The sequence below is a fragment of the Nelumbo nucifera genome, chromosome 2 (assembly GCF_055504915.1).
Source record: "Nelumbo nucifera cultivar China Antique chromosome 2, China Antique-T2T, whole genome shotgun sequence".
Taxonomy (NCBI): Eukaryota; Viridiplantae; Streptophyta; class Magnoliopsida; order Proteales; family Nelumbonaceae; genus Nelumbo; species Nelumbo nucifera.
The window spans coordinates 16,061,204-16,086,801 of record NC_142650.1 but is presented as its reverse complement, the minus strand read 5'-3'; the positions used below and the strand labels follow the sequence as shown (position 1 = coordinate 16,086,801).

Below are 25,598 nucleotides of genomic sequence, written 5' to 3'. Positions count from 1 at the left end.
TGACAAGTTCTACCTAAATTGATGATTCTCACACATGCATTTTTTTAATTGAAATATATATATGTATATATAATGTGGCAACATATATTTTTCACAGATTTGTATTATCAATCTAATCCAAAAGGCAATGCAATGTCATTGTACCATGTATGCAAATATGTTTTGTATTGTAACTTAGCAAGCGGGAGGAAGGTTAGTGAAACAAAATTAAAAGATGTACGTACCTCGCCAATTATCAGGCATCTTCAGTGGGTATTATAAATATATAATTGGCAAGGTGCCAACCAGAGGTTGGTAAGGTCTCCTTCCGGTCAGGATGGGCTATCACGGTTGTGTAGTTAGGATTGTTAATTGAACTGGATTTGGTCCAATTTGATCTAATCCGTTACAAATGGATCAGGTCCAATCCAATCCAATGAATATTTTAGACCAGTTTGAACCAGTCTAATTCAATGTTTGGGCCATCTAATATGTTCAAATTTATTTTAAATTAGATTAATTCTAATTCAAACCTGATTCATTGGCACTTATATTCTTATATTATATCAATGGATCAGATATGGATCAATCCAATATAAACTCATTATAAATGGACCAAATTCAATACAATCCGATAAATACTTTAGACCTTTAAATCTGGATTGGTTCAATTCAATATGTCTTATTAGACCAATCTGTTAAAATTAATTTTGGTTTTAACTGATCAATCCAAAACCGGTCCATTCACACCCCAATGTATGTATAACCCTTTAAAAGAAGTCAAAAAGAAAAATAAATATATAATTGTAATTTTCAATCCTAACCATGTTAATTACAACGCTCCACCAACCTTTTCCGGGAAAGAGAAAACTGGAATGGCAGGGCAATAAATACTACAGCATGGAAATGGTAAGGATGAGTTAACGAAGAAAGATAAAAGAATCAAAGAGAAGCTCTCACCTCACCGAGAAAAACAGAACTTCCGATATTCCTGAAAGGAAAGACGTACATTTCACATGTATTGTCACTAGTATTGTACCTGTACTGCTACTTCCCGTAGTACACCATTCTTAATTTGTGATGTGATATGGCTTTGGACGTATTACACATTTACACCCCCACACGTTCCAAGAGGACGACACCACCCGAACAAACAAACACTTTCTTCTTCCTTAAATCCTTCTCTCACGCTCACATCTCCGTCCTCCTCCTCCATACCCAACACCAAGATAAAGGGGTTAGGCCCCTCTCCAGTTCAGAATGGCCGGAACGATGATGGGTCCCGGCATGGAGGGCATGTCGTCGTCCAACGGCGGCACCACCATGAACAACACCATGTACATGCATCACAAGATGATGATGCACATGACTTTCTTCTGGGGCAACAACGCCGAAATTCTCTTCTCTGGCTGGCCTGGCACCCGCACCGGCATGTACGTCTTGGCCTTGCTTCTCGTCTTCGTGCTCTCAGTGCTCGTCGAGTGGATCTCTAATTCCCGATTCATCAAACCCAGAAACAACCCCGTTGTTGCAGGGCTGCTTCAGACGCTTTTGCATGCAATTCGGATGGGACTTGCTTATATGGTAATGCTTGCTGTTATGTCCTTCAACGCCGGTGTCTTCCTCGTCGTTGTTGCCGGCCACGCTGTTGGGTTCTTGTTTTTCGGCAGCTCGGTTTTTAAGCAATCCGAGATACCTTCATATGAGAAACCCTCTGATCTTCCTCCCATGAGGTGTTAGATCTATTCCCTTTTCTCTCTCTCTCTAGGAGATTATTTCGTTGGGGATTTGTTTAGGATATTACTGATTATTTATATTAGAGTGAAAACGTGAGGATATATAGTCTTAGTTTAGGGTTTTAAAATTGCATTTCTTCGGTTATCAGTTCGATTCAAGTCCAATTTCTCAATGAAATATTCTCTTTTCTTACATTTCTCTTAGACCCAATATGGATTTGAAACTTCCTTGAAGATCCATTTCATGATTGATTTTAACCTATCTATTCCAACAACACAGTTGTTACAAATTGAAGTGAAAATTTGAAGCGAAACGATAAATTATTGTTATTTTCAAAAAATATTAAAAAAAAAACAGAAGGGATTAGGGAATGCTTCAAGCCTTCAACTACATCTAGTTTCTGAATCTCAGAAAGATCAACTTTGCTCTGTTTTTTATAGAACGAAGTAAATATTGGTAAAAACATCAGTTTTGCTCCAACCTAATCCACATTCACCCACCGCTAATAGTTTCGAGGATAAAACCATGAGCTCGATTAACGTGTGGCTATTTCAGCGGCATCTCCTGTAATATATTTGTCATGAAAGCTGAATTTGTTACGCCATATAAACCGCATCCTGCCCGTGAATCCGACATCAATCCACGGGCAGGATTCCAGTCCACCCCTAGAAATCCTAGCTCGGGTGGATTGAACGGTAAATTTTTAAAACGCGATAATTCACTTATTCGAAATTTTAAAATGGGACAATTTAGTAACTGCACTTACCCATCCGGTAGGTGACATGTGAAAAATCACAAATGCCCGTTCATCAATGGCATTTCTCATTATTTCATCAAATCCCAGTTTTAAATGTTTTATTAATTCAACCAAACAAGATAAATTAATGAGCACTGAGGTTGGGGACTTTGGGACCGGGGACCTCGACAAATCGTATCAAATCAAAGCCAATTTCAGAGCAGAGCTACGGAATCAGTGAGCAAGGAAAAGTGAATTGAATGAGAAGAGTCCTAAACCCAGACTTCTGAGATCAAAAATTTCCCTTAGGTGTCATCGGGGATTGATGACGAGAAAAGGAGCGAAGAAGAAGAGGAGGTGAGTAGTCAAGAGATTGGGTTTGTGCTTCTCGATGAAAGATCTGCTCTTCGAGGTGTTGAAGCACTTGGACACGCGGTCTCTTAACGTCTTCCATTAACAAACAGTGGCACAGGACGGCCCATTATGGTCGGTTGTGGGAGTTGGTCCCGACACTGGACGAACATCGGTCACTGCAATCACTGCAATCAATAGCTCTGTTCCGCGGTTGCTCTTGGAGGTTTTTGTCGCCTTCATTTTCACTGCCTCTAGCCCCTCTTAAACCACCTCCATCACTGCCACCATCTAGTGGGCCGTGTCATCGTCATTGTCTACTTCCTTTCTCTCGTCTCCGTTTCTAGTTCTGGTAATTCCACGAAAAATACCAGTTCATTGGGGAAAAGACGAGGTTCAACTCCCTCTCTCTCCTCTCGATTCGCTATTTCGAGAAGATGAAAGTTAAAACAGTGGTAGACGAAAACACTTTCTGCTATGCTCTTCACCATAATTTTCCTTTTTTTTTTTTTTCTTTTCGTCCTTGTGTTCTTGGATTTCATATTGATTATATATCTCTGTAATGCGAGAGTCTATAATAGTAATACTCATATTATTATTGATAAATTTTCTTGGGATTTTTTTCCTTTTTATTATTAACTTCCAAAGATCTAAGAAACGATAGTGTTTGTGAAATGAAAATTACTTTTTGGGGTGTTTATGTGTAGATGAAAATAAATAGTGTTTTATTTATAAGGCTAATTTTGACATTTTTAAAAGTTTTAAATGGCACATGAGGTCATGTGATATGCATAATGGTCCATTAACGGTAGCTATGTTGCGTTTCAAAAGTTTGGGTACTAGATTGTCGCGTTTTAAAGTTTAGGGGCCAAATTTTCATCCAACCAAAATAGAGGGTACTGATCGGGAATTTTCCTAATACGAAATACAAGGTTTTCCACTCAACATATAGGGCCGGCAATCTTGACCCCAACTCATTTACTTGAAACCCACCCATACTCATCCATTCTATTAGCGAGTTAATATGGGTTAAATAACCCATAAGGGTCAATGGAAAAGGGTCTGGATGGATTGGGTCAAAGTTAAGCTCTATCTATACTTGTCAAATCCAAACCACCATGCCACATTTCATTTTGTAATTAAAAGTAGAATTAAATAAATTTTATTAACTTTCATGTTCACATGCAATTTTACACAAAAGCAATTTTACAAAAGTAATTTTATCAAATAATATTATGAAAAGTACTATTACGAAAGCAGTTTTACAAAAACATTTTTACACAAAAGCACTATTATAAAAGTACTTTTTACGAAAGCACTTTATGAAAGTACTTTTATGAAAACATAAAAGCAATTTTATAAAAGTACTTTTATGAAAGCATAAAAACACTTTTACACCAAAGTACTTTTATTAAAGCATAAAAGCATTTTTATAAAAGTAATTTTACAAAAATACTTTTATGAAAGCACTTTTACCAAAGTACTTTTATAGAAGTATTTTTTTAAAAGTACTTTTATAAAAACACTTCTATTTTTTTGCATTTTCTACACTTGAAATTTTCTAGTATTTTTTTCATTTTTTTGCAAATTTATGGTATTTGTTTTACATTTTTTGAAAATTTCTGGTATTTTTCTACATTTTCTACAATTTTTGGTGCTTTTTTGCATAATTTCTGCATTTTTCTAATGCTTTCATGCATTTCCTGCAATTTTCTAATAATTGTTTGCATTTTTATGATTTTTCTACAAAATTTCTGTATTTTTTTTTGTAATTTTCTACATTTTTCGTAATTTTCTGGTATTTTTTATATTTTCCTGAATTTTCTGTAATTTTTTGGTATTTTTTGCATTTTCTACATTTTTTTTTTGCTATTGTTTGTATTTATCTACAATTTTTGCATTTTTTGTTATACAGGTTGACCTGATCCATTTTTGTTACGTGGCAGTCTTGAGAGAGATAATTCTCTCAATTTTTTTTTTCAGATATACGGGTTAACCCAACTCGTTTCTGTCACGTAGCAATCTTAAGAGAGATTATTTTCTCAAAAATGTTTTTTTTTTTCTAGGTATACAGGTCGACCCAGACCAATTCTTTCATGTGGCATCCTTGAGAGAGATTATTCTCTCAAAAATTGTTATTTTTCGGGTATACGGGTCGCCCCGACCAATTTCTACCATGTGGTAGTTTTGAGAGATGTTCCTCTCAAAAATTTATTATTTTTGGGTATACAGGTCGATCTGACCCATTTCTACCACATGACAATCTTGAGAGAGAGATGCTCCTCTTAAAAATTATTATTTCAGGTATACGGGCCGTCCCGATTCATTGTTGTATTTATAGGTGAGGATAGATGAATTAGTATGGGTGAGGGTGATTAAGGGTCAATATGAATGAGTCAAATGGGTCAATATGGGTGGGTCAGGATTGATCTAGATTAGGGTGGGTTATGACCCTTTAACAAGAATTGACAATGAGCATAATGGATTAGTGGGTTAATAGGTTGGTATTCAACCCTTATCCAACTCAATCCAACCCACCCATTTGCCACCCCTACCTACAGAGTTGTAATCCTTAGCTGAGCCTTAACACATCAAAGGTTTGTTCCACTTGTCTTATGTAAGCTTTTTTCAAAAATCACAATTCAATTCCACCTATTGCAGATAAATGCCACAAACCTTTGGGTTTGCTACCATGTCAGCACCCTCTCATGCGTGAATCCGACGTGTGCGATTGGGATTAAAACATGTTTCAAATGTCCTCTATTCCTCCTTTCCTATTTTTAATATATTAAAATTTATACTAAATTTTAAAACAAATAAAAAACAGGGATTAACGGTTTTTTCTTCCTCTTTTGTCAAATAAAAAAAGGGTTTGCTCTCGACGAACAGAATCCATTATGTTTGTCATCCACGGCGAGTCGACTAAACTAGTAGCACTTGGGGAGTGGCTGACCATACAGACAATGGTAATGGAAGAAAGAGTCGGCACTGAACTCCTACACCTTCACGCCAAATAGAATCTCTCTGTATGGCCGATTATAGCTCACGTTTAGCTAATACAAATTCAATCCCATGAGGCCATGACCTCCTTAGGGATATACTCCCTCTGGTCTTGTTATGTGATAAGTCCAAATATTCTAGGCTCTTGGGAAGCTTCACCCTAATCGCAACAATGTTCTGTTTGTTTTGAACAACGCCGACACATTTCTTATAAATTTGTTGAAATGGCTTAACGATTTGGGAATCTTACCAAAAAGCTAATTCTGTGAAAGGCCAAAATGAAGGAAGCGATTTTGTGATATCCAAAGTGAGTCGGGAATGTTTTTTGTCAATTTATTACTTTCTAGGCCCAGAAGCTCTAGTTTGGGCAGATTTGCTATAGAAGCTAGAATTGGACCTGAGAAATTGTTGTATGATGGATTAAGGAACCAGTGGTTCTGCAGTTGGTCAAGGAATTCCAGAAGTCAGAAATCTTATTCGTAGTTTTTTTTGCTTACTAATATTTAGCTCTTCGGAGAGCAAACCCTTTTTTATTTGACAAAGAGGAAGAAGAAACCCTTAACCCTTGTTTTAAAATTTAGTATAAATTTTAATATATTAAAAACAGAATGGGAGGAGTGGAAGACGTTTGAAACGTCTGTTAATCCCTCTGGCACATGTAAAATTCAAACATGAGAGAATGCTAACATGGCACCCTCTGATTTGAAGTACAGAAATGAATGTATATGAGATCCAAACTTCGAATATCTCCTGTTCTTGTAATCTTATCATTCATGAATGAAACAGATATTCCCAATGTACGACTATGCAGCATGCTTTACGGTGAGTGAGACGCAATGTGTACAAACTCAAACCCCCACATTCAAACAATGAACCAAATAAACTACTTGGAAGGATGTCCTCGATGATAATCGCAATGATAAATCAACATATTAATATTTCAATAAAAACAATTAAGGCGTGAGATGTGAAAAAGGATAGGAACATAGAATTCGAAATCTCCACACTGATATAAAATTTTAGGATAAATTATAAAGACCCCCTGTAAGGTCTGTGACAAAGACCCCTGTATTTTATTTTGCAATAAAGACCCCTCTATACTATGACAGTGAGACAGACCCCTTCAATCCAAAACTTCCGTTGCCATATTTTTTAATCCCCATACTACTATGATCGAACCGTCTCCAAGCTTGAACCCAGGATTAACCGGAAATCCCAAAATCAGAATAAATCAGTCAAAATGAACTAACAAGAAAATTGTTATCGACAAAATGAAAGAAAAAGGAAAAAAAAAAAGTAGAGAACAGAACATGCCCGAAATATTTGATCCTTGTTTGTCTAATTTCTTATTATCCAAATGGGGCATTTTGTCAGCATCACAAATCGAATAATTTTGCAACTCCAACTTTGGAATCGGCCAGCCTAGTGAAGGCGGCGAGGACGCCTCTTCTGAACTACTATGGTTCCGTTCTTTCATTCGTAGTCCCAGCAGACGTCAAAATATCATAGCTTGAACTGTAGGAACTGCTATCCTGAGACTCTTCAACGGAATCCGTAAATGACTTAGTTTCCCACCGGCCGGAAAACTCAATGACACTCTCCATGTATAGAGGATGAAATTCAGCTCCTTTGGTTGCCTAGAAATGGCATGGAGCCGGCTCGAGCGTGAAGGCCAGCAAGTGAAGGAACCAAACCGCCTTGGCCATTGCCAAGAACTCTTCTTAAAACTCACTCCTCGGGTGGTTGCCCGTCGAAATCACTCGACGCTGCTCAAAATGTCCGAACAGAGACTCCTCCATCTTGGGGTGAACGAGATCATTGAGCAAAATTTGCCAAAGCCACAAGTGGGAAATATGCTTAGGAGCTCAACCGGGTCCGTGGCCTTCATATCTCGGAACTGATCCAAGCAGGCTCGGCGGAATTGGTCCGGGTGGAGAAATGAAGGGACGCTGTTGTCCATGTAGAAATGAATCAAGGTCGTTTCTGGGGTATTTTGGATGTCAATGCAGCCGCCGGCAGTGTAGCTGAATCTTCGTCGCGTCTGTTGGAGCTACGGCAAATGCCGAATGAAGGGTCTGATCCTTTTCCGCCATTAGAAAGTTGGTTCTAGGTAGTGGGTGTGCCTGAGCAATATAGGAGTTTTTTTTTTTTTTTTTTTTCGATATGGGAAGGAAATAAGGGAACAGTACTGGTAATGGGTTGCAGATAATGGATCAGTTCTGTCTATGGGAAGGAAATAAGGGATCAGTTTAGTCTCGACGGAACCTAGGAAATGGAGGGAAATAAGGGAACAGTACAGGGTGGAGAAATCAATCCATGCAGGTCGTTTGGTCCTAGAGAGTTGCGTTGTCAGTCAAGTATGAACCAAGGTTGAATTTGGACAAGGTTTGAAGATCGGTAGGACCAGATATCTATTTTATAGGTTAAATAGGCTTCTCAAGAAAAATGACAATAAAAAGAAAATAGAAAGAGTTTAGTAGGGTATTTTGATAATTTAAAGTCTTTCATAATCTAACTTAACTGGTCAAGGGAGTCTTTGTCTCACTGTCATGGTACAAGGGTGTCTTTGTCGCAAAACAAAGTACAGGGGGGTCTTTGTCACAGACCCCATAGTATATGGGGGGTCTTTTTAATTTACCCAAAATTTTACTTCTTGTTTCCTTGTTCCAAATCTAATCGCTTAATATATTTTCCTGTTTTGGGGAAAGTTTTTAGGGATGGCAATTTTTCCATTGTTGTTGGGTACTTGACCTCCCCAACCCGATAGGGTCAAGATTGAGAATGCAGTTCCCGGCCCACTCTGGCCCCAATTATATATTTTAAATATATATTATTATATATGATATTATTTATATTATATATATATGTCAAAATAGATTTAAAATTATATTTATATTTTAAATTTTTTCCTTATTTTAAGTAAGGAACTATTAATTAAAAAATTTCAAGGATTTTAGTCCCCACGAGGAACTAGTCTTCGTCGGGGATCGTTGATGGAAAACAACTTTTATCCCATGTGGGGAATGAGGTTGGGGACAGGAATTTATTTTAAACTCGAGGTTGAGAACAGGGAATATGATCCCCGCCCCATTGCCATCCCTAAAACTTTCCCCTTCTATTACATGACTTCCTATTCTATTAGAGAATTTTCGTAATAAATAGAGGAGGCCTAAAGCTCTCACGCATTCAAACCATCCTTATGCATAGGCTTTGCTAGACCGAATCCCCCACCTTTCCATAACCTCTGTCAAAGCTTCCTGCAACTTTTCCCTTTTAGGCCTTCTACCGTCTTTCAAGTGGACCTCTCCTGTCGCCTTACCTCCTCACTCACACCATGAGGAGCAAATGCCTTGTAGCACTTGCAATGCACATTGGGAATATCTCCCCATGAATTAGAGATGTCATAAAAGTTTAAGGGTCCATTTCATTCACAATCAAAATTGGAATCGGAATTGAAATCCTTCTAAATCAGAATTGGAATGATCTATTCCCCCATTTGTTTGGTTCAAACTAGAATCAGAACAGGTAGGAATTGATTCTCATTCCCAACGGTGGAGGAAATGACCATTCTCTCTAATGGGGATGTGCCGTTCCATCAAGAAAGGGTATCAGATTCCAATTCTGCCCAACCATTCTAATTCCAATTCTAGACCCTTTTTATCTCAATCCAAATGAATGCCAAGTCATTTTTTTTTCCTTTTTTGCTTTGCGAAATTTCTTTATTGATTACCTTGTGCTGGACCAATTTGCTGACCTGGATTATAGACTTGCAGCTTTTGAGTGCATAAATTAGGTCCAACCCAAAGTTTGAATCCAAACACTAGACCTAGCCCAATACGAGGAAATAATGGGATTTAACTTAAGCCCATTCCAATAAAACCTAAACCCTAACAATATTAGGTTATTGAAACCCTATTTTTTATAGGGTCAAAAGTGATCTTTTCACAAAGTTCAAGAATTGAAATTTGGAAGAGCCAAATTTTTTTTTTCCTTTTGGGTTAAATACTTGAAGTATCCTATGGTTTAACAAATGGACAATAACTTACCCTATTGTTTAAAGAATTACTTAAAGTATCCTTAAATTTTTTCACAATTGGCATCGTCTAATATTCTTCAAATTTTTAAAATAAAACCCATAAATGAAAATTTTCAACCGTAAGAAAGTCTAAAGAGGGCCACACTATAATATAGTCAACCTGCTTCATCCTCCATTATCTTAATAGAATGCCACAGCTCCGTTAACACAAAAACACAGCAATTTTATCCTTCATTAGAGTTAGAATGCCACAGCTCCCCCTACTTGGAGTTATTGTCCGTATCTGTAAGGAGGTCGCTGTAATGCTCCTATGGGTTAGTAGCTTTGTCATTATTTTTTTCGGTTTGGATGCCCACATATATGGTCGCTGTTATCACTGTCTTATGGATTACAAAGATTTGCCCTACATGTTTGAGTTCATTTTGTTATTATTTATTTATCAAATTCTGTGTTCAATTATATTAGTTTATTATGTGAGATGTTTGCTTAATTTATTTCATTTTATTCCAGAATTTCACAGGTCTTGGATTCTATCTATGGGATTAGTTGCTAATCGGATTCAGCTCGCTTGGTACATGGGAAAACAGAGGAGGTCAGATTAACTGTGCATAATAATGGTTGTATATATGTAGCCTTTGACTAATATTAAATTGAAGGCGGATTAAACTGATCTTCTCAGCCCTGAGCATTTTTCCATCATTGCGTCCATGTAAGAACATCAGACAAGCTCATCTGGTTGCTGTTCATTCAATTCTTTTCGGAGATGGACTTCAACGTACAATTTTAAGAAAAGTCATTCTCTCTCTTCCCCAGTTACTTGAAGATCATATCGGCCTGTTCTTCGAATGCCCTGATAGAAGGGTAATATATGTAGAGGTGAGATTCGTAAAAATGTTGTGTGGAAAGATGTTTTGCAATTCTTTTATTGTTATTGGGTTTTGTTTTGAAAATTTAAAGAATAATAAAGGATAAAATAGTGAACAAAAGTAAAAGCAAGAAGAAATTGGAGAGAATTCCAGTATATTCTCTACTCCCAAAAAGGTTATAAAAGCAGTGTTTATATACAAGAATAATCCCCAACTAACTAACAAACTTGACAGAAAAGAAAGCTAAAGGAATATTGCCAGCTCAATAATAGAATGCCAGTTCAGCTAGTAAAGGATAAAAGAGAATAAAGGAAAATAATGAATAAAAGAATGAATAAAGATAATAACTCTACATCCCCCCCCCCCTCAAGTTGGAGTTTGGTGGATATCAATCTAACCCAACTTGGACATGAAGTTGTTGAATTGAGGACCAAAAAGTGGCTTTGTAAAAACATCAGCTACTTGGTGATGAGTAGAAATATGCTGAGGATTGATGAAGCCTTGCTTGAACTGCTCTCTAACTAAATGGCAATCGATGTCCAGGTGTTTTGTTCTTTTATGAAACATTGGATTGGCAATAATGTATAGAGCAGCTTGATTGTCACACCAAAGAGGAATTGAAAGTTTTAATTGAATGCCAAAATCCTTGAAAACATAGGAAATCCATTGAAGTTCATAAACCGTTGCTGCTAAACTCCAATATTCTGCTTCTGCTGATGATCTTGAGACTGTTGTTTGTTTCTTTGTTTTCCAAGAAATTAAAGCTGACTCCAAAGAAATGCAAAAACCTGTTAAGGATTTTCTAGTTTCAAAACAGGAGGCTCAGTCTGCATCACTGAAAATTTTCAATTGAAGAGAATTGTCTGCTGGATAAAAAAAAACCTTTAGAATGACAACTTTTTAGATATCTAAGCAAGTGCATTGCAGCTTCCCAGCGTGACCGACATGGAGAGTTCACGTACTGATTTAGCTGCTATACAGAGTAGCTAACGTCTGGCCTGCTAATATTTAAATACAACAAATGCCCAACAAGCATTCAATATCTTTCTGGTTCAGCTAGTGGAGGTCCTTTATTTGCACAAAACTTTTGACCCTTAGGGAAAGGTGTTTTAGCTGGTTTAGCACCTAGGAGTCCAGTATCTATTAGAATGTCAAGAATGTATTTCCTTTGGTTAAGAACAGTACCTGAAAAACTCCTAGCAATCTCCAAACCCAAAAAATACTTGGCACAGCCAAGATCTTTGATAGTGAATAACTTATTCAAGTACTGTTTGACTGAAATGATATCTGTTTCTGAAGTACCTGTTAGAAACACATCATCTACATACACTAACAATGCAATGAAGGAGATAGATGTGTGCCTAACAAATAAACAATGATCATGAACTGATTGACGGAAACCAAAAGCTTTAATTTTGTCACTAAATTCAGCATTCCATTGTCTTGAGGTTTGTTTAAGCCCATAGAGTGATCTCTTTATTTTTTAGACCTGACCCTTAGCAGCCTTAAAATACCCTTCTAGAGGTTGCATGTAAACGTCATCATCCAAATACCCATGCAATAATGCATTATTGATATCCAATTGATGGAAAGGCTATGGTTTAGATGTTGCAATTGCAAGACAAATTCTCACAATTACTATTTTGTCCACAGGAGAGAAACTATCAAAATTGTCAATCTCTTCCACCTGGTGAAAGCCTTTGGCTACAAGCCCTGGCTTTGTATCTATCCACACTACCATCCGGGTTCAACTTCACTTTATACGCCCACTTAGAACCAATAGCCATTTTTTTTCCTTCTGATAAATCAGTGAGTTCCCAAGTTTCATTTTTCTCTAAAGCTTCTAATTCCTTATTCATTGCTTTAATCCATTCAGCATTAGTACTGTCTTGATTATAAGAAGCTGGTTCTTGAATATTTGACACATTAGCTAAAAAGGATAAATATGATGCAGAAAGTGAAGGTGATTGAATAAATGGATATGTTGGAGGTGTGTGAGGTGTTTATGCATGAAACTGTGACTGATTGGAGATTCTGTCAGTAGTTCTAATATTGTTGCAAGCCAAATTAGTAACATAGTCTGTAAGCTACGCTGGTTTCTTTTTAATTCTAGTACTATGTCTGATAGGGGGTAGGTTGTCTGTATTAACTAGGACTGTAGTTTCTGGTTCTGTAATTTCAGGAAATAAATCATAAGGTGGATCAGTGGTTTCTACTGCTTGTTCAGAGGTTGGTGAATTCAAAATATCAGGTGTTTCATAGGGCTCATCTATTGTTGGTATAGGTGATGATACATCTGCTGTAGATGTTGGTAAAAGATCTGAAATATTATCTGGAGATGGTAGTGGTAAAACAATTGATGGATTTTTGTCAACAGAAACTGAATTGGTTTTGAAAAGGAAAATTTGCTCATAAAATTTTGTGTCTCTTGACACATAAACTTTATGATTTTCCAAATCATAGGCTTTATAAGCCTTTTGGCCAGGACTATACCCAATGAATATACACTTAAATGCTCTATAATCAAATTTGTTTTTATGAGGTAATGTATTTGTTACATAGCATAAACAACCAAAGCATCTTAAATTGGTATAATCTGGTGGTTTATGAATTAGGATTCAAATGGAGATTTTCGGCCTAACAATGAAGAGGGTATTCTGTTTATAATATGAGTAGCCATAAGGATGGAATGTCCCCAGAATTTTTTAGGCAAGCTAGATTGAAACATAAGAGCTCTTGCCACTTGCAAAAGATGCTTGTGTTTCCTTTGAACAATTCCATTCTGTTGAGGTGTATAAGGGCACGATTTTTTATGTAACACCCCTTTGCTAGAAAGAAAAGATTGGAAGTCATGGTTTGTAAACTCTGTTCCATTGTCAGGCCTTATGGTTTTGATAGTTTTATCAAATTGGGCATTTACCATGTTGAAAATTTGAGTGAAAATGGCAAGTGTTTGGATTTTGTGTGACATCAGAAATGTCCAAGTTGCTCTGGAATGGTCATCCACAATTGTTAAAACATATGTGGCTCCAGTAATTGAATGTTCTTTATATGGCCCCCAAGTATCCAAATGGATTAATTCAAAAGGTTGCTGGGTAGTGATGCTGTTGGTTGGAAAATGTAGTCTTTGTTGCTTAGACAATTAACAAATTTCACACCCAACCTCATTTTGTAAATTCAAGCATTTAAGAAAATCAATATGTTTTAAAACATTCATTGAAGCATGTCCCAAACGGCCGTGCCAATGAGAAATTTTTGAAGTAGTCATATTTTCATTGCTTGAAACAACAACATTACAAGGCAATAAAGCATCCTTGAAATTCAAAAACAACTTGTCACTGTTTGGCTCTTTATTACATATGAATTTCCTAAGATAAGAGTTGTCTAAGATGTATAAGCTTCCTAGTAGTTTCCCTAGTGCCAGAATCCTTTTAGTCTGCAGGTCCTGCAGCAAACAATGGCTTGGTAAGAATGTGAATTTTATTTGGGCAGATTTACAAGGTAACAAAGTATCCTTGAAATTCAAAAACAACTTGTCACTGTTTGGCTCTTTATTACATATGAATTTCCTAAGACAAGAGTTGTCTAAGATGTATAAGCTTCCTAGTAGTTTCCCTACTGTCAGAATCCTTTCAATCTGCAGGTCCTGCAGCAGACAATGGCTTGGTAAGAATGTGAATTTTATTTGGGTAGACTTAGCAAGTTTATTTACTGATAAGATGTTGAATTTAAAACTAGGAATGTGCAAGGCATCTTTCAAACAAATATCAGTTGACAAATGAATATTTCCAATGTTATGAATAAATTTAATGGATCCATCTGGTAAGCAAACAGGTAATGGATGTTTAGTGGGTTTAGGCTTATCAAAAAGGGATTTATTTCCACACATCTGGTTTGAAGCCCCTATGTCAATTATCCAAGTACCAGACTTTAATAAGTCAATAGTACTCAATGCAAAACTTAAAGCACATTTAGTATTGAAGGAATTGCCCGCAGAGTTGTCCAGGTTGGCAAAATTGACATGGCTGCCTTCCATAGTCGTCTTCCCTTTCATCAGCTTCAGAACTTCTTGTTGCACCATATTAGCCAAATCCACTTTCTTATCAGTTTTCCCATCAAGCTTCTCTTCAATTCCAAAATCAAAAGAGGTTTCCACCATTATTGGTCATTGTTCTGTTTTCTGATTTTTTCTACTGCTTCTTAAGCTCCTTATACCATTATGGGTATCCATGGAGCTTGAAGCAAGTCTCCTTTACATTTCCCTTCACATTGCAATGATCACAATACTTGTTATCCTTGTCCTTCCTACCCATGTCTATTTTCTTAGCATTTTCCTTATTAGTTCCATCACTTTTGTATGGTTGATTGGTGTTTTGGGTTTTAGAAAATAACCCAGTAGAGTCTATGTTCTCATTAAAAACTATGTGTACTTCTCTCTGTTTCTCAACTCTGAGAACCAAGGAATAAGCACGGTTCACTGAGGGTAAGGGTTCCATTACAAGGATTTGACTCCTTATATCATCATAACAGTCATTTAAACCCATCAGAAATTGCATTAATCTATTGTATGAAGGCAAATCGGCTACTGCCTTAGCAAAACCACAGGTACAAGGTGGAATATGCATTAAACAAGTCAATTCGTCCCATAGCCTTTTAAGTCCGGTATAATATTTAGCCACTGATTCATTCCCTTGAGATATTGAACTTATATCTCTTTGGATTTGATACAGTAAAGGCCCATTACTTTCACCAAATCTTTCAGCAATTTCATCCCAGAGTTCCTTAGTTGTAGTAGTATATAGAAAAGCATCTACTATTTCTTTTAAGATTGAATTAAGGATCCAAGAAGTTACCATGTAGTTTACCCTTGTCCATAGCTCAAACACTGTTGTTTCTTCATCTGGTTAAGCAATCCTTCCATCTATGAAATCCAGCTTCAGCTTCGCACCCAGAGCTATCTTCATAGATCTGCCCCAGGTGAGGTAGTTGTTTCCAGTTAATGGTGTTGTAACTAGCATCATTCCAGGATGATCCGAATTGTGCAAGAAGAAAGGATCTCCGTTCGAGTTTAGGCTAACTCTTTCGTAATCTCTGCAACAGCTCCAAGGCCAGTCATACTTCGACCATTTCGAGTAACAAAGGTATTCACCTCTTCTTCCATAGCGTTAATAAGAAATTTCTTTAATCAATCACAAGAAAAACTCAGGCACCAGATCTTGATGCTCTAATACGATAAACAAAAGTAAAAGTAAGAAGAAAATGGAGAGAATTTCAGTATATTCTCTACTCCCAAAAAGGTTACAAAAACAGTGTTTATATACAAGAATAATCCTTAACTAACTAACAAACTTGATAGAAAAAAAAAAAAAAAACTAAAGGAATATTGCCAACTCAATAACTGAATGCCTGCTCAGCTAGTAAAGGATAAAAGAGAATAAAGGAAAATAATGAATAAAGATAATACCTCTACAAATAGACCATAAAAAGATAATTCTAAAATTAAGAAAAACTATATAAATTACATGACATCACATGCCGAAAGATTGTTAATGATGAAGATTTTATTCATTATTAAAAAACTTAAGGCACTATAAAACAATAAGGACCTGGCTAATGAACGAATTCTCAGGAGATTTGCGTAAAGGGATAGACTTCGTGGGGAGTACATAACTAAAATGGCATGAATCGTGCTGTTCGAGAGTGAGATGATTCTTATCATGCGCCCTTCATTGAATTCTTTTTTTTTTTCTTCTTCTTATTCAATATGCCAGTTTGGATGAAGTTATACCGGGATATATCGTGCGTTGTTACCGGTCTATACATGTAATGAGGCATACGAACAATATCATCATCCATCCATCCATCTAACCTGTAATCTGTTTCTTACATAAATATGCACCGATCGAATGATGGGTCTCACCCTCACTTTACCCATATATTGAATTTGTATTTAATGATTTGTATCAAATGTATACATAAATTTTGGTGTAGTTTGGCAGTTCTTTTCTAAAGATCATGATAGTTAAAAGAGATAGTGGGTTTTTACATAAATATTTTGTGAGTTCATAAACTGTTTGGTTGGAGGTGCGCAAAGATGAGACAAAAAATAAAGGGCAGAAACTTCATTTATAACTTCCAATTATAAATTGGAATTGAACTTTTCGCATTTATTTGAGTTGCATTCTTTTGACTGTTAGATCTTGCCCACTAAATGAGAAAAGGATAAAAATAAATTTTTAAATTACAGTTTTGTCTGTGCTGTACTATCAATATCTTGTACTATCAAAAGGATGAAAACTGAGCGTACGAAACCAATGCAACTTGGTCAACTTCAAGCTTCTGTATATAATTTCGTTCTCATTTTCATAGCAACAAAGAAACAGGGATATCCGAAATCAAGAACAAGAGAAACCTCGAGGGAATGATGGATCACCAAATGACAAACAGTACTGCTATGTCCGCCAAGAGGTATACTCATATGACCTTTTTCTGGGGTAAGAACTCCGAAATCCTCTTTAAGCAATGGCCCGGCACCAAAACCGGCATGTACGTCCTGGCTCTCATCATTCTCTTTCTAGTCACTGCGTTGATGGAGTGGCTCACCCATTGTCCATTTATCAAACCCCGTTCCAACAGTGTCGTTGCCAGGTTCGTCCGGACATTTTTGCATACAATCCATATCGGATTGGCTTACTTGGTCATGCTGGCTCTCATGTCCTTCAATGTCGGTGTCTTGATCGTTGTTGTCGCCGGCCATGCTGTCGGCTTCCTGCTTTTCGGCAGTCGTATATTTAAGCGGACGCAGGACCCAACAGCAGAAACAGACCTTTCTCCTCCCTTGAAGTGCTAATTGAAGAATTACTTGGCTTTTAGAGCACTTAGGTTAATTTGATGATGTTTCTGCTTGCATTTGGAATTTCGATTGGGATTTCATCAGGGTGCGCTTCAGTTTGATTTGATTGTTTCGTTTTACAATAAAATTAAGACCCAGAACAAATGTATATTTGTTATCAAGTATAGCGACTAATAAATAATGCTTATTATTATTATTATTATTATTATTATTATTATTATTATTATTATTATTATTATTATTATTATATCTTTCGAGAATATTGAACACTTTATCGAGGTGTAGGATCGGTGGAGGATGTTTGCACTATTTGTGGTGAAGCTAGCTTCCGAGAATATTGAACACTTGTTCCCGCAGTGTTCAGGATCTCGTGCGCCATGGTTTGGATGCTGTGATTTTCATGAACATTAGTTTGTGGAATCGTGAAGTAGCGACGGAGATATTAGTAGTGGTAGCTGTCTTTTCATGAATGCACTTTACATCAAGGTCAGTGATGTAAGAATATATATATATTAGAAGTGGTGTAGTTGGGACTAAAACCTCTCAAAAATAGTCTTAATTAAACATAAATTCGGGAATCACGATGTAATGATAACTTGTTAATTATGAACTAAGATAGAAGTTCCACATTTACATTAACTTGGTAAAATGAATTAAGACAGAAATCCTATGATGATACTATCTTAATAAATATTTATTAAGTTTGCTAGGTGGCATCATATTCGCTTCTTATGAGTCTTGTAGTGGTCCCAACTTCCAAAAAACTTATTAGTCTCCTTCTATACTGCATCATCATCCCTAAGTCAAAGATCATCCGACTTCAAATTCAAGTCATCATGTGAGTGATTGCCAACACATGGTACTAAGTGCTTGATATTGAAGACATCACGGGTATGTATATGGATGGGTAGATTCAACCTGCAGGCATTGTCATTAATTTCACATGGTCCAACCTACCTTGGCGCCAACTTTTAATATTGCCTAACTAATATAATTCAACTATCCAACATTTTATCAACACATTGTTTGTATTTGACATTAATTGCTTCTAAACTATCATAGGTCTTTTCATAAAGGTTCTTCACTTTCACACTTGGACTTGTCATGTCTTTAAATTGAGGGACCTTTTCAACTAGCGCATACACATTATCAGTCTCCTTCGAGGAATTTGATAATTCAGTCACGGTAAAGAGACTAACACTCTTCCAGGTTTTGGCTTAGGTATCATCTCTCTTGAAGGACAAAGAGTTAGTCTTTTCCACTTAAATCAAAAGAACAGGTATTCATCCATCCATCATGTATGATGTGGCAATCAAATTGCCATGGTCGCCCAAGTAGTAGATGATAGGGGTGAGCATGGGTCGGTTCAGCTCAGTTCTGTGACAAAACCTAGAACTTACCTTGTAGGGGTCGGTTCGGGTTTTTGGAACTAGAACCTACCCTGTGAATGTCAGTTCTGGCATTGACAATTCTAGAGTTTACCTGTGGAATCTGTTCTTTCTTTACTCTCCCCCTTCAAGAAAAGAAAAAATTAAACATGTCCTTCAAAAACTTGATTTTCAATAATGATAATATATAGTTTAAAACTTATATTATCTTTATTGATTAAATTGAGCAATTTAATATGTAGATTATCATAATATATTAATATATGGTTGAAAATTTTTCATAATAATTTAAATTTTATAAATATTACCATTTAGATTGTTTATTATACATATACAAATATTAAAACGAAAACAAATGATCAAATCACTTAAGTAACTCGATGATCAAGTGAGACAATGGCTTTTATAACCTTGAGAGTTTGGACCCAAATCTTCGCATCCTTAAAAATATTTTGGGGTTTATTTCAAAACAAGTTCGGTTCCAAGGCCAACCAAGACTAGTTCATTGGGTCGATTCAAGTAGGGTAAACCTCTAGACCTTGGAACTGACCTGGGTGGGAGTCGATTCCAAGAATTTGGAACTACACCCAACCCTGTAATAGATTGGGTAGGGTAGGGTCAATTCCATTATGTTCTAAGTGGAACCTACCCATTTGCCCACCCCTAGTAGATGGCATGCATCCATGCACACAATATCACTCCATGCCTGATCACTATAGTGTTAGCTAAAAGAAAAGCTCACCAAACTTTGTTCTGTAACTGTTACCTCATTTCCTTTTGCAACCATCCAAGCTTGTATGGGTGAGGATCCTGTTGGGTTTTCAAATTTAGCTTGTTGATTGCTTTTTCTAATACAACATTCTCACAGCTCTTGCTATCAATTATGAGGTTTGCTATTTTCCCTCCCTTGGTACATGTGGTGTGAAAGATGTTATTTCTAAGCCAATCATTTGATTCATCCTATGGTGAGAAGAATGATCATTTCATCATTAAGGCTTCACCTACATTGTGATACACCAATTTCCCTTCTAAAGTCTCATCGTCATAGGAGTCAAGCACAGGTGGGGCTGAAAAGTCAAATGCATCGCCATGGTATTCCCCCTCATTTTCTACAAACAACACTCCTTTCTTTTTATCTTTCCTTGTACATTCAATAGACTTATGCCCCAGTTCACCACACTTGTAGCATTTCAACCCAAATGACCCAACTTGATCTTGGTTTTGTCCACTAACTTGGGCTCAACCCAATGGGTTAGGCCTTATTGTTTTGACTTTCTATGATTAAAGCATGTTGATAAGCCATAGAGACGCCATAACAGTCAAATAAATCCAATGCATCCTAGATATTTGGTCGCAGACTACCAATGTACATTGCCACTAATTAGTCATTAGTTTCAATTAACCTGTTTCGGGGCACTAACAAGTGAAACTTTCTTGTATACCCATCTACTATATCAATCCCTTTCTTTAAATTTTACAATTCTTGTTAAAGTAACGAGTATAGTTATGAGATGGAAATTCCGACATCATCTTTGCCCTGACTTTCTTCCATGTTCTAATCTTTTCCTTGCCTCTTTTCTATCGCATAACATTTAATTGTTGCCACCATGCTGTTACTCACCATCTAATTGAGTGGTTATTAAGGACACAATCTTATTTTTTGGAACTTCCTTGAATTCAAAGACTTCTTCTACCATAAAGAGCCAGTCCATGAATTCTTGAAGAGTCATACCTCCATGGAATTCCAAGATCTCAATCTTGAGACCCATTTCCCACCGTCTCTAGTCACCCTGTGCAACTACAGTCAATATGGTTAATTGCCTTGATGATGAAAAGGAACGAGTGGAGATATTTGCATCAGAGTCGTTGCTAGGGGTGTCAATGGTATTCGAAAATCCGATTTCAAATTCGAGATTCGATATAATTGAATCGAATTCGGATAATTCGAATATCTAATCGATGGAATTCAGATATGACCTAATTATATTTGATAAATATATGAATTCGATCGATTATATATTTCTTATATATAATATATAAAATATTTAAATGTCTTATATAATTTATATATAATAATTAAATTATATAAATAATTTATATACTTATATACTTTATATAAATAAAACATTTATTTTGTATATTTATTAGTTACCTAAAATAATTAATTAGTCAAATTCGAATCGAATCGAATATTCAAATATTTAATCGGATTCGAATTCGAATATTAATTTTTAATACCCATAGGATATTGAATCGAATTCGAATATCAAATTTTCAAATTAGGATATTGTTGGATCCGATTCGAATTCGATCAATTTACACCCCTAGTCATTGTCCCCTGTTTCTGAATGAGAATGCAGCGATTTCAACTCCTGAGCAAGTGCCTCGACTTGTCATCTCAATTCTGCCATCTCTTCTTGTGTTTTGTTGTTGAGTTCTTACTCCATGATATAAACCACATCTTTCTTCTTAGGAGCCATCATCCAAAGAAGAATCAAACTTGAGATCTGATACTAAATGGCACAGTTCGGAAGCAAATCATGTTTAGAGAAGCTTCAAAGAAATGAGCCAAAGGAAAAATAAACAGAAAGAACAACTCTTCAGTAAATACTTAATAGAAAATCAACAAAAACTATCATAGTTATGCCCTATATACCCTTTATATAGAGTTACACCATTACGACTTCTATAAGAAAGTTTCCTAATCTATAAGAGCACTCCTTATAATCCTAGTAAAAGTCCTCAAAAAGAAAGTCTTAATTGAACACAAATTCGAGAATCACTTCATAACGCAAACTTGGTAATTACAAACTAAGATAGAAGTTCCACGTTGACGCTAACTTGGTAAACACGAACAAAGATAGAATCTCACGATGATGTTGTCTCAATAAATATTTATTTAAGTTGGTGGCATCATTTTCGCTTCTTACATGTCTTGTAGTGATACCAACTTGAATAGAACTTATTAATCCCTTCTATATTACATCAAGAAGCACATACTGAAATTGGTGAGAGTTGTTCGGCTCTAATGCTAGATGACTAGCGAGCTAGTGACCCTAATCTGAGACCTACAAGCTCACTTTTGAGAACCTATAGTGTGGCGACTGGAGATCACCCGAGCATCGCTAGCATAAGATTTGTAGATCAACCTTGATGGTGCAACGTAACTATTTCCATAAACTCAGGTGTTGGCATAGTGATTCATGACTCTCATTCATGGCAGGTTCATCATGGCTTTGGGCTCTTAAAAGTTAAAACCCCCCTTTTCATTTGCACTCCTATAGCGTCAAAATATTGGCGCTCTAGGATGGTTTAACAGTTGCTCCTCAGTTGGGTTTGTTATCTTTTGTTCTCCAAGGAGATGCACAAAACATATGTCATAGATCTCTTTCCTTGACCCATTTTACCCTTTACCATTGTCTCCAATACATTTACATTTATTCCCTCCTAATTAACCATACATCTCTCCCTTAATTCACTCATCCGTTTCCCTTCTTTCTCATCCAGCTTTTCTATCTCTAATAAAAAGCCTGATTCTTCTCCTCAATTGGTCTGAATTTCTCTTTGCTCCAGTCCTTGAGCTTCACATTTAAGTATTTTTTTCCTTTTCCCTTCTTTCTCATCCAGCTTTTCTATCTCTAATAAAAAATCTGATTCTTCTCCTCAATTGGCTGAATTTCTCTTTGCTCCAGTCCTTGAGCTTCACATTTAAGTATTTTTACAAAAGCCTAATAAAGCTTGCCCAACCCTCTTAACTCCCCAGTCCTGCCACAACTTGGCCACCTCTCCCCAACCCGACAGGTCTTTTCCAACCTGAACTGACGACGTCTCCCCAACCCCACAGGCCTGCTGTGTTCTAGGTGCACTTTTTATTTGTTTTGGCAAGATAAGAAAGGAACCACTAAAAAATACATGTTTTTAATGGTTTAAAATGGATGGGGAAGATAGGATACAAAATAATCCCCATCCTACCAGGATGAACTAATCTAGTTAGATATGGAAGGGGAAGAATATCAAAAGTTTGGCACTCATGTTGTTTCTTTCCTTACCTAAAAATCCGTGATTTTTTGAAATCAGTGTTTTTTTCAAAAATTGGTAAATTTTTTTATTTGGTATCAGTTCTACCTACAATCTAAACCGATTTTTTGACTTTAAATTTGGCAATGATTCTCTAGGATCGATTATTTTTGCATTAGAGTTATTTATTCAATGCCATGTGGGGTGTCATGTCATCCTAAAAAATGAGTATCAGCTAAAAATCAGGAAATTACCAAAAAGGAAATCTCTAAAAAGAGCTGATTTCAAGAATGTATTTTTAGTTGATTTCTTAAAAATCACCAAATTGACCAACCAAACAGAAATTTCAGCACCGGTTCCTCTAGGCTGATGTGGCTTTAACATGACAGTGATTTTTAGTCGTAGTAATACCTCAACACTTATAAGGGGTTATATCAAATAAGGGCAACTTTTGGACCCTAATATCAATAAAAATAATATATTTAATAAAATTTTAAAAATAAATTAACTTTTTAAAAATAATATTAAAAAAGGGCAAAGTTATTATTCATCTTCTTTTCAGAGCCACCCGCCGCCGCCTCTGGCACATCTTCGACGCCCAGGGTCATGCTTCCACTAACGTTGAGCACTATGACCAAATCGATTGGCACACGACGCCCAGGGTTCAGTAGTGGCAGCATCGTATTGCTATTGCACACCGAGGATGGAGGAGCCTTCATCTTTAGTGCCACCACGTAAGTCTTGTGGCTTCGGTCGATAGAGACCACGACAACCTCTGGTAGCATTTGAACCTCGATATTCCTCAAGATGCCGGTATTGATTATCGTTTCATCTGTTTCCTTATACAAAGACGAATGAGTCAAATTCACAAAGAATCCCTGAAACTCACCGATCTCATCACCCACTTCATTTTCTTCTTTGTCCTCGTTCTCGTCAGCTTCCAGTATCGAAACGAACCTCTTATCAGCCATTGGAGAGAGCAGTGGCTTGTCATCGTCGTAAATCTTTGAATCAGACGATTTGGAATGCTGATTGTACTTGGTTTGCACATCACGAGGAGTGGTGGATTCTTGCCGATGTCCGACTATCAACAACGCTTTCTCGATCGTTGGAGACGACAATTGGTGGCGACTGTCGGAGATGACAACCGAAGACGGAAACGACAGCCAGAGACATGCCGGAGGCGTGTCAGAAACAGCGGCGGGCGACTCTGAGAAAAATTAACTTATTTAAAATTTTATTAAATATATTATTTTTATTGATATTAGGGCCCAAAAGTTGTCGTCTTTTAAATTCGAAAGATACCTAATACAAGATGAGTATATTGGTAAAGTGGGAATGGCACCCATCATTCGATCGGTGCAGATTCATGTAAGAATCTAGATTAGACGTCAGTTCAGGTTTATTGATGATATACCAATTCTTATTTACCAAAAGGTTTAGTAGATTACGTATTACGATATTTTTTTTATTTTGTGTGTGAATTTTTTTGTTAATAAGAATATTCTTAGGTTCCTTTATTACTTTAATTACTAAAAGTTTTTATGTGTAATTTATTATAAGCCTACAAGTTTTACTATGTATTGTATAAAATAATTGCAAAAATTTTAATTAATAAGTTAAAATTTATTTTTGGAAAATACATATATCTTAACCAATTTGCTTTTATCATTGCTAACATCCTAGATAATATTGCTGTTAACTCAAGAAATGATTGGAAAAATAAGAGGAAAAAGCAATGGCGATAGGATTTAAAATCTAATTTAAAACTTTGGGATTTGATTCCCGAAAGGTTGCATAAGATAGGATCAGAATCTTCTTAACAACCGTACTCCGCTTTGAATCAGCACAACCCAGTCTCAAGGTTTGAAGTTTGAACAATATTGGGCATATTGTTTCAAGGCCTTAGCATTTGCAATTTGAAATGGCCCAATCTAACTAATGTCTGATCAATTTTGGGCTTAGAATCGACTTGGACTTGGGCCGCGCACTTGTTACTAAAAACTTATAAAAATATTAAAAACAAATGAATTTGCTAGTGAAGTCATTTAGTTAGACGAAAAAAAAATGCTTAGATGGCATTGTAACCTCCCAACAGAAACACCAGTCGAAATTAGGCATGTTCTCTTTCCCGATTTTGAAATTGCATACCTGTCCTCACGTGCACCATTCTTTTCAGAGCACGTGTGTGTCAAATGATCTTCCATTACAAACTATCACATGCGTCACACGAGAGGGAGTGTAGCTGTTGGGTCAGGAAAATCCCATATGGTTATGTGGTTCGGATCCCAGAAAGGCCTTACATGTTCCTCTTTTTGGCCTCTGATATCACAAGGCAAATTTTAAGCATAAGCAACCCTGTAACGTGGTTAGGGTATTTTTAAATTAAAAAATCGAAATTCAGAGATGACTTTATCATGAATCCGGATTCGGTCCTCATAAAATTTAGGGAGAATTTGTAGGCTCAAAGTACTGTCGGGAAAGGTGCCAGTTCAGAATTGATCCTAATTTATGGGCAGACCTTGGTGCATAAAGTGTGGGTTGTGATCATTTTGAATGTTTATAATTCTGCAGCGTAAATCAGAAATTTGCATTGAACAAATCTGTATTTCTCTATAAAATTTATAGCAATTGC

General features: G+C 36.4%; 2 protein-coding genes and 1 pseudogene across 2 annotated transcripts; 2 read left to right on the top strand and 1 right to left on the bottom strand.

The window, feature by feature from the left end:
• Positions 1-1,122: 1,122 nt before the first annotated feature.
• LOC104597055 (copper transporter 6-like) lies at positions 1,123-1,910 on the top strand. Its single transcript, XM_010258444.3, has one exon. The coding sequence runs from the start codon at positions 1,240-1,242 to the stop codon at positions 1,717-1,719; it is 480 nt and encodes a 159-aa protein (XP_010256746.1). The 5' UTR covers positions 1,123-1,239; the 3' UTR covers positions 1,720-1,910.
• Positions 1,911-2,600: 690 nt separating this feature from the next.
• Positions 2,601-3,482, top strand: LOC148801950 (F-box protein GID2 pseudogene; annotated as a pseudogene).
• An 11,440-nt stretch (positions 3,483-14,922) lies between these two features.
• LOC148801949 (uncharacterized) lies at positions 14,923-15,561 on the bottom strand. The gene has a single exon (XM_088897798.1). It carries the CDS (start codon positions 15,559-15,561, stop codon positions 14,923-14,925), a length of 639 nt encoding a protein of 212 aa, XP_088753924.1.
• Between the last annotated feature and the right edge of the window lie 10,037 nt (positions 15,562-25,598).

Coding starts and splice junctions, on each gene's coding strand:
- LOC148801949 (XM_088897798.1), bottom strand. CDS start 15,561: ATGGTAACTTCTTGGATCCTTAATTCAATCTTAAAAGAAATAGTAGAT.
- LOC104597055 (XM_010258444.3), top strand. CDS start 1,240: ATGGCCGGAACGATGATGGGTCCCGGCATGGAGGGCATGTCGTCGTCC.